Genomic DNA, 9,415 nt, shown 5'->3' with positions numbered 1-9,415 from the left:
GACAGAACTGTTGACAAGGTATAAGTTTACAGCTGTAGAACACGTCTTGTACTGTTTGAGACTCTGCTATACAAGGAGAATATAGCTGCGGTAAAGGAGGCACCATCAAGCCCAGGTCCAACAGCAAAGCATGTCCATCCCTATTTTATGGTAAAGCCAAGACACAATCCTAGGGTCTTTGCTTAGGTGTAATCAGGGGCTGCTAGAAAGCCAATGCTAAACTACTCTAACAGTATATAATACCTCCATACACAACCCAAACAGCATGATAAAAATACACAGGCTGTGCTGCCCATCAGGCTGTTACCCACATTCTTGAGCAGCTACTACACAGTTCTGAGTTGAGCCTTACACGGACATCATTACAGTTCCCATATTGTTTCTGTTGTCGCTGACCCTCCCTGATCTTACTGTTAGGATGCTTCATGCATTTTACAAATACAAGCTCAAGCTTTTTACAGCGATCCACTGCATAATTATGCATTTGTAAATCAATGCATCATATAACAGCACCAACCATCCTTCAAAGCTTCTAAACTGACTTATAATGCAGCAAACTTAACATGTCCAAAAAGGGAAAACAAAAAGCTCAAGCTTTTTACAACTATCCACTGAATAATTTATGCATTTGGAAAACAAAGCATGATATAATAGCACCATCCATTGGTCAAAATTAACTCACAAAACAATAAACCTTAAAGCTCTTAACGTTATTATTTTAAAACTCAACAGTAAAAAGAGATGGAAGGATAGAAGTTAAGTCTGCAACACATTATTTGAAAGCCACCAATGCCTAAACTCATAAATTCAAAGCACCATCAACATACAGCACAAAGAGACCCATAAAGAACTGACCACATTGAAATCTAGAACCATGTGTCAATTAAGGTAATTGTACAAACATCATCCATGCAACACATAACATGGCCATATAACCCCCTTCCAAAACATATTAACTACAAAGCCTTGCAGCAAGATCTGCATACAAGCAATAGGAAGTAACCACCCCAATAGAACTTCTGGATGCTGTTTACTGAAAATTAGTATCTGCCTTGCTCAAAGTCCACCCTGCTCTTTTCCACAGCTGAACCTGCAGTATCTGTAAGCAACCCTCCTGTAACAATTCTATCAAGGGGATTGTTTCAGGGCTTAGTTCCTGTCTTCACATCTGTCAAAACCTGTTAAGACCAAATGGATCAGCTTCCTCCTGATCCTTCTCCAACTTAGCAGCCCATTCCTAGGACTAGCACTGCAAAAACTTTATCAGATCTGAAGAAGTTGGCTTTTAAGAACCTTATGGAGCTGTTCATTGGCTCCAACATTTGCAACCAGACAAAAAAACTTAACATAGAAAACACAGAAACCACAACAGGAAGCTATAAAGCATAGAATTGCACATCTAAACCACATATTAGTTGCCAGCCAAAAGTCAAAACCCATAAGTTTTCAGCAACATTGACAAACAGTAAATAAAACTTACAAAACGAAGTGAAGATGTGACAACTTAGAAGAACCATTTCACAAAGGTGGATTATGAACAAATAGCATCCATGCGACACATCACATGGGAATACAACGCCATCTAAACCACAATAACTATAGAGTGCACACAGAGTCTTGCAACAACATCTGCATGTAAGCAGTGGGAATGACTATCCAATCATAAGATGCAGAGGCTGTTTATTATATCAGCGTCTTCCTCGCTCAAACTCCACCCTGCTCCTGCTGGAGCCTCCCTCATAGCTTTCTTTCATGGCTGAACCTGCACTGGCCCTAAGTGTCCCTCCTGTACCAATTCTATCAAGGGGCTTTGTTCCTGTCTTCACCTCTGTCAAGAACCTATCAAGACCAAATGGATCAGCTTCCTCCTGATCCTTCTCAAACTCAACAGGCCTATCTCTAGGACCAGCACGCTCTGTCGCTCCTGCAAAACCTTTATCAGCTCTGAAGCGATCAGTTTTAAGAACCTTATCCAGCTGTTCTTCAGCTGCACCACCATACATATCACCATCAGCATCCTTCTTGGGGCGATATAGGCTTGAAAGAGCAGACTGGGAGTTGAAAAGGCCTTTATCATATATATTATATGTGTCATCAGCTGCAAATCCTGACTGCATCCCTTGCTCCTGGTTAAACAGCCTCTGATCATACATGACCTCACCACCTCCCCCAATGTTAGCCATGCCAAGGGCAACCTTCTCGCTGATATCCCTGTCTCTATCCCTTGTAGTTTTGCTTTTCTTTCCCAAATGACCTTCTTTAGCTTCCAAACGCCTTTCCCTCTCTCTTTCCCTCTTCCGTTCATCTCTTATAGATTCTCTCTTAAGTCTATCCTCTCTTTCTTCTCTAGTCTCTCTTACCCTGTCCACTTGATCCAGGTCATCTCTCTTTCCGGTTGCTGGGGTAAGCATTTCCATCCCACCAACAGGCCCAGACCCAGTACGTTCAGCTGCTCCACCTCCAGCTGCTGCTGCTGCTCCTGCTCTTTCCATTCTAGCTTTCTGTGCCAACAGCCGCAATTCTTGCTCTTTCTTCTCTTTCTCCTTAAGTATCACCTCTTTTTGAATCTTGGAACGCATCTCCACTGCTTCTCTGGCCTTCTGCTCTGCAACATAAAGAGCTTCAGAGAGTTTGGCAAAATTGTCATTAATTTGGACATCCTGGAGCCCTCTACCATCTGCTGCAAGCCGTTTGTCAAGAGGAATAGTGTATCCCTTCTGATTTTTCCAATTGGAGATACAGGGAGGTATCTTCCAGTCCTGTTGATCCTTAACAGTCACAGGACGAGGTGGAGAATGCATGACTGGAACAGGTGGGGACCCGGAAGCTTTAGGCACTCTCTTATGCTTGAATTTTGGCGGCTCCAATGGATCTTTTGGCATCTCCACCATCCGAATGACCCTCTCTTTGGCTCCAGAATTGAAAGCTGCAGATTGCTGAGATGGAGTGTACTTTATATAGGATGCCGCAGAAGACTGTGTAGGTACGTTCTTTGGCTGCGCAGCACTGACCCTCACATTTACAATTTTCTCCAGGGCAGCCTTGGTTCTCAGCGTGGTTTCCGTCTCCATATCCTCATCAGGCCTGGACAGATCCACCTCCGTTGGTACCTTGGGGACAAGATCCCGATGTTGTGAAAAGACAGTCTTGGATGCATTTTCTGCCTGCTTGACAATGGCATCAAAGGCGACTCTCCCATGCGCGTCAACATTGACAGGAAGGATGCGGCTGTCACTCTTTTCCTCCTTGCGGCCCATGTTGAGGGGGTACTGTGCAACATGGATCTCGGGGAAGGCACCGCCATCGCCAAAGTCCTCAACACGGCGGGGGATGAAACCCGAACGCTTGCCATAGGGGGGGACCTCCTTGATCTTGGGGGCAGGGGGCTTGGACTGCTCGACGCGGTCCTTGAACCAGGGGTCGTTGGAGAAGTCGTAGAGTGAGGAGGTGTCCTGCTTGGGGGCCGGGAGATGGCTGAGGAGCTGCGTGGCAGACATAGCGACGGGCCGATCTCAGGAAGGGAGGGCAGACACAGACTGCTTAGGGTTACGTTTGACCTTGCTCGAGCACAGACAGAGAAGTAGACACAGAGAGAGAGAGAGAGAGAGAGAGAGCGCGCTTGAAACAAATGCAGAAGACAGGCGGGTTAGGGTATTTTTGATATGACAGAAGACCACTTACACAGAACCTATAAAATCCCCCGATTTGTGGTGTAAGTCTCCCCGCTAAATATCGGAAAATCTCAGTAATAATTCATTTCGTCGGTTGCGTTATTTTCCTTCTGAGACGCTTTTTATGTTTGAATTACCGAAAAGCAAAAAAGAAAACCCCAGGGTCACCAGGCCTCTCTAATTCTCTCTCTCTCTATTACATAGGGTTAAATCTTGCGCCAGGAGTGTCTGGGTGCTTGCTTGTAAAGCGAGAATGTGCAACCCCTTCTCTCTCTCTCTCTCTCTCTCTCTCTCTCTCTCTCTCAACACATACTTCCCATGCTAATGACTACTTACTCATACTTATTCTTCAATAATTGATACATAGCCTATGGGATCGCTACAACTTATCAATTTGTAACTTCTTATATGTATGTGTGTGTCTTTATGGGCATGCACACATACACACACATATATATACATATAGATATACATATACATACATACATACACACACACACACACACACACACATATATATTACTTAGGGGAGTGTGTAATGCAAGGCACATCAAACTTTTGCCTCTCCCCTCTCCCACCACGACAACACCCTCCCCATCCTCTTAACCAAACATTCATGGGAGCTTCCTACTCCCTCCTCTCAACAAAGTCCTTTCTAAATCCTTGCATTATCCTGCAAGATTATGGGCTACATCCTCTCCTCCCAAGTTTGTGTGACTTTGCCACTAAGTCACCTCTGGACTTTGCCATTGAGTCCCCTTTGGACTTTGCCATCGAGTCACCTTTGGAGCTTGCACCAAATTTGAGTGAACTAATGTGCCCCAACAGACACACCCCATCTGAGAGAAAAAGGGAGGGAGGGAGACTACCGGAGAAGAGAGAGAGAGAGAGAGCTCCACATAGAGTTGTGGATTGAAGATCTCGATCTCATCTCGATCCCCAAGGAGCCAAGATACTTGGTGAGAGAGAGAATTAGCACCCGCTTCGCCTTGCATCAACCTACCTCTCTGATTCATTGCACATCGCCATTCATCCCCCCACTTTTCTTTTTGTTACTCTTCTACTTTGCCCCTCCTCTACTAATGGTTGGCTTTGCGTCTCCTCCTAGCACTTGCTCCTCTCATCGTTGTAGTGTGATAGTTCCTTGATTGCTCCTACAAGAGAGAGAGAGAGAGAGAGAGAGAGAGAGAGAGAGAGAGAGAGAGAGAGAGAGAGAGAGAGAGAGAGAGAGTGTGTGTATGTGTGTGTGTGTGTGTGTGTGTGTGCGCGCATGTGCATGAGCAAGTGCGTAAGTGAGCGAGTGAGCAAGCATCATTATTCTCAATTCCCTCTCAACATTCTGGTTGTTGTTGCATTTCCTTGCACAAACAAAGCTCTTGTTGTGTGGGTGCATTTTATTGGTCTCAATTCCTACTCGATATGTTGGTTGCTCTTTTAATGGTGGCTAGAGTGTGCTAGCTCCTTGGCTACTCCTACTCTGTGTGTGTGTGTGTGTGTGTGAGAGAGAGAGAGAGAGAGCTTTATTGCTCTCATTTCCCTGCACAAACAGTGCTCCTATTGCACAAGTACATGAGAGAGAGAAAGAAAGAGACAGATTCATTGCTCTCAACTGCAGCCCCCGATGGTCCTTGCTAGACTTTCATGTGTGTGCACAAAGAGAAAGAGAGAGAAGCAACATTTAAAGTAGTCCATTTCTCAGAGATAAAGAGAGATTCAAAACCACGATGTCACAAGGAATACGTGCAAGAGTTTGTGAAAGTCACTCGTCGCAGGGACGCTTTGTGAGATGGAAGCCCTCCTTCACGAAAATCGCTTGTCGCAAGAACGCTATGCAAGAAGCCCTCCACTCTTCTTACAAGATACAAGGAACGTAACAAGGAGAAGAGTAAGGCAAGGACCTCTTATCAAGATACAAGAAGCTTTTATAAAGAGTAGGATAAGATGAGGCTCTTCTCACATCTCCTCCTTATATAGTTTTTCACACACACACATGTGTTGAGTTTGCTTTTTGCTTTCTATAAAGCCATAGCTTTCCCTAAGGCTTAAAACACCACACATTTAGACCAAAAGTCAAAGCATTAAGGCTTTGGAGGCTGGAACCTTTTTAGCCTTTCAATAGGTGCCATGGCATCAAAAACTTCCTTATTGACAAGTTGAACAAGCCTTTGCAGGCATCCTAACAGATATCAAGCTCACAACAATGTAGAAAAATAATGATCCCCATCCTTCAATGTAGGAGGGGGCTCCAATGGTTCAAAACCTTCAACTATATACTTAAAAGGCCTAGCTCCAAAATTGAGTTCACACCTTTCACCTTCTGATAGAGAGATAGGAGAATAATATGGTAGCTTGGGCTCCACATTTCCAACCATACATAGTCACAAGGGTGCTACAAACAAAACATACACGCCAGTTATTTATGCCTAAGTGCTACTCAACAAATACAAAAAATTTAGGATGGAACTAAGCAATCAAAGTTTCAAACTGATAATGCAAACAAAAGAGCAAACAAAAAAACACACAACAAAAAACAAATTCCTAATGATGCTGACTAATGAGTTCAAATTCTTGGCAAAAATTTCTACCCTTAGGTTTGCAGTGGTAGATGCACAGCATCACGACAATGTGTGTGTGTGTGTGTGTGTGTATGCGTGTGTGTGTGTGTGTGTGTGTGTGTAATGTGTCCGCTTGTATTTACAGGACACGTCTTAGCAATCCATCGGAAAGGATGTCTAGAAAGCTTCGCCCCGCACTCCCATGGAATGTTACGGGGTTTGCGATCTAGGGCTTTCCGCGTCTACCACGTAGCAGAAGTATTCCGGTCGTTCCCACTTACGATCGACCTAAATTAGGGTTTTCCTAATTGGTCATTTCCTAATGGCAACTAGCGTCAGACCCAAGCAAACTACTTTACGCAGAAACACCAGGTTCGAAGAGCTGATTCACACTACACTAGGTTCAAGGAGAATGGGAAACGAGAGGGATGCAAAGCTCAACCTCTCTGCCATAAGGCATAGTCCCATTCCGTTCCCCTAAAACATCGTAAATCGGGTTCAATCATAACTCTAGGTCAACACTTTTGTTGTTCATGTTCTTTGACGATTTTCCTACTGTCCATCGTGATTTGAGAAAAGTTCCCGGCCAAGTGGGACCACCCATCCGTAGGACGGACCTATGGCCCATCCTCCGCACTTTCCTTGGCTTGTTTTAGTTATTTAATTATCTAACACATTAGTTGGACATGTAACAACCAGCTTCTTTAATTCACCCGTTAGGCACTGGTTCCTTCACGTAATCTTATCACCTGACATAGAAAAACAATATCAGACAAGTTCCTTATTAACAGGTCATCATATTTATCTTTGAAATACAAAGAGTCAAGCATGTAGGCTTATCCACAATCCGCCCGAAGGCTATCCAGCAATCCATAGGGATCACTATTCCAAGTTTTCGCCCGTAGACTAGTATGCAGGCCTCGAGATCCAATCCCGAGTCACATTAGCCTCTTGTGCAAGACCTGGAAGGTGAGGGATTTACGGCCAGAGCCCCCCCTGGCACCCAAGCGTCCTCCTGCTCCAAGTAGCGCTCAACGGAGAGACCTCTCACGGCAGGTTCAGTCCACTTTCCCGGTGTGGTCAACAACCCCCTTGGTTAGGGTTAGGCAGGTAGTCGAGGGTAACTGAAGCTTAATTCATTGGTCAAACAAAGCCAAACAGTGCTCTAAAATCTATAGCAAGCACAAACATTTACATTGATCGTTTTGTTGGCAAACTGCTAAGGAATGAATCCTTCCTTTCGAATGCGTCCAGCACTCGATCCGGGATAACTTGCAACTTGGCAAAATCCCATATATCCTGGGTTAGGGCGTACCCTATTAGCCCGACTTGGTCAAACCTTAAGTTTATCGGTTGGTCTTTAGTTTCCAAACAATCTTCCTTACTCAAGAAGGATACTAAGTTAATAGGATGATTATTCATCCTCTTGAAAGATAACTTGCGTAAGGACATGCCAACTTCATTGCGAGAACTTGGCCATTCCCTTGTGATCCAAACACAAGATCATATGACTCCGCACTTGTTGTGCAAGTGCTGCATCGAACTATGAGACTATGGAGTCACGAAACAATCTGTTTCAGGTTCTTTAAGTTGACCTCGTTAGACCTAGGGTTTTCCAAGCTTCATCTTTGTAAGATTCTTAGGGACAAACCCTAGTTCCTTTTACGATTACAATTCATTGTCCCTACATTCAGTGAATGTGGGCAAGCATTTAAGGTATAGGCATTTCTTGGAATTTAACTCATTCCCAACGAGTATTTCGTAGCTTAGGTGTTTTAAGTTTATGTCAATTTGGTTAACTCCAGAAGATAATTTCGAGATTACTTCCACATGATTCGTTTTCTATGCATAAATTGATTTTTCAATCCTAAACTTTATCAATTTGAGGTTAGGTTAATTCCAAATAATCTTCCTACACTTTGCGAACAAAATTCATGCTAAACAAGCAACCTTTTACTTGATAATTTATGCTGTTGACAAACGATATTTTCCTAGAGTTTATGCATCGTAAGAATCATTTCATGCTTGCACTTTCCATGATGATTCATTGCAAAGAGGATATGGATTAATAGTACGAGATGCAGTTTATACTTCTAGGCTTAATCGAAGTATACTATTTCAATGGATAATAATCTAATCTTATAATTCATTTCGATGCATAAGCTATTTGGTAGAAATGCTTTTATGCTTTCTTTATTTTGCATGTTTCATTAAAAGTATTAACGACTAAGTTCCTTCGTCGTGAGCATCTAGGACAAAAATATATCCTATTTCTAACAATTAACCTTGCAAGATTGAATTATAACAATATCAAATAATAATTAGGAAGGAAAACCTGGGCTTGGGGTGAGATATCCACGTGGATGTCGGGAGACGACCCTCCCGCGGTTGCACTTTGGACTTTCTTAGGAGGCATTTCCGTCGTGGAAGCAGCTTTACATCTCCTTTTTGATATTCCACCGTGGCTCTCTTTCGCAATAACTTGCACCGTCCGCGTCGAAATCAGTTTTAGAAGGCTTCCTCCTTGGAGTCGGAAATTCGAAAGGGGTGTTTCAGAATCTTTCACGACTAAGACTCATTAAGCCATGGGGAAGGCTTAATGGCCTTGTAATGACTTGTTCAAATGAGGAATGAAAAGGTGTGGAAAAGACACAAGGTGCGGGAGAGCTCCAAGGGAAAATAATAACCGTAAATGTTATAAGTAAGGGTCCAAAGACCCTTAGGCAAATTAGGAGAAAAGGGGCTTAAGGGTTTATAAAACACGAAAAAAGGGGGCTTAAGGAAAGGGGCTAAGTGAACTTTAAAAGCACGAGGGGGGGTGGTTTTCCAACATTCATGGGAAAGGGCCTAAGGGTTTGTGAGGGTTTTACACACGGAGGGGGGAAATGATTTCAAGGCCAATGAGGAAGCGCTAAAGGAAAATTTAAAAAAACACGGGGGTTGGGTTCCAACTATGGGAAGGGGCATATAATGCTTTAAACACGGGGGGGGTGGCTTAAAGGTTAAATCACAGGGGGGAGGGGGGTGATAAGACCTTTAAAGCCTTAAGGCTTAAGGGATAGACACGGGGGGGGGGGGGGGGGGGGGGGGGGTGAAAAGACAAGAGGGTAATAAAGCCAAGGAAAAGGGGCTTATAAAGCCCAAGACAAAGGCTAATGAGTTTAACACGGGGGGGGATGGTGGTTTTTG

The 9,415-nt window shown here is 43.8% G+C and overlaps 1 protein-coding gene across 1 annotated transcript; it reads right to left on the bottom strand.

Annotated features, from left to right (window-relative positions):
- Positions 1–1,506: 1,506 nt before the first annotated feature.
- Positions 1,507–3,699, bottom strand: SKIP (chromatin protein family). The gene has a single exon (XM_087678488.1). The coding sequence runs from the start codon at positions 3,495–3,497 to the stop codon at positions 1,689–1,691; it is 1,809 nt and encodes a 602-aa protein (XP_087534614.1). The 5' UTR covers positions 3,498–3,699; the 3' UTR covers positions 1,507–1,688.
- Positions 3,700–9,415: the final 5,716 nt, after the last annotated feature.

Source organism: Lygodium microphyllum, chromosome 5 (assembly GCF_053477565.2).
Source record: "Lygodium microphyllum isolate KBCC chromosome 5, Lygodium_microphyllum_v1.1.10, whole genome shotgun sequence".
NCBI classification, from domain to species: Eukaryota; Viridiplantae; Streptophyta; class Polypodiopsida; order Schizaeales; family Lygodiaceae; genus Lygodium; species Lygodium microphyllum.
This window is presented reverse-complemented; position numbering and strand designations above follow the sequence as displayed.

What these genes read in the sequence shown, in the direction of transcription:
- SKIP (XM_087678488.1), bottom strand. Translation starts at nt 3,497, where the DNA reads ATGTCTGCCACGCAGCTCCTCAGCCATCTCCCGGCCCCCAAGCAGGAC.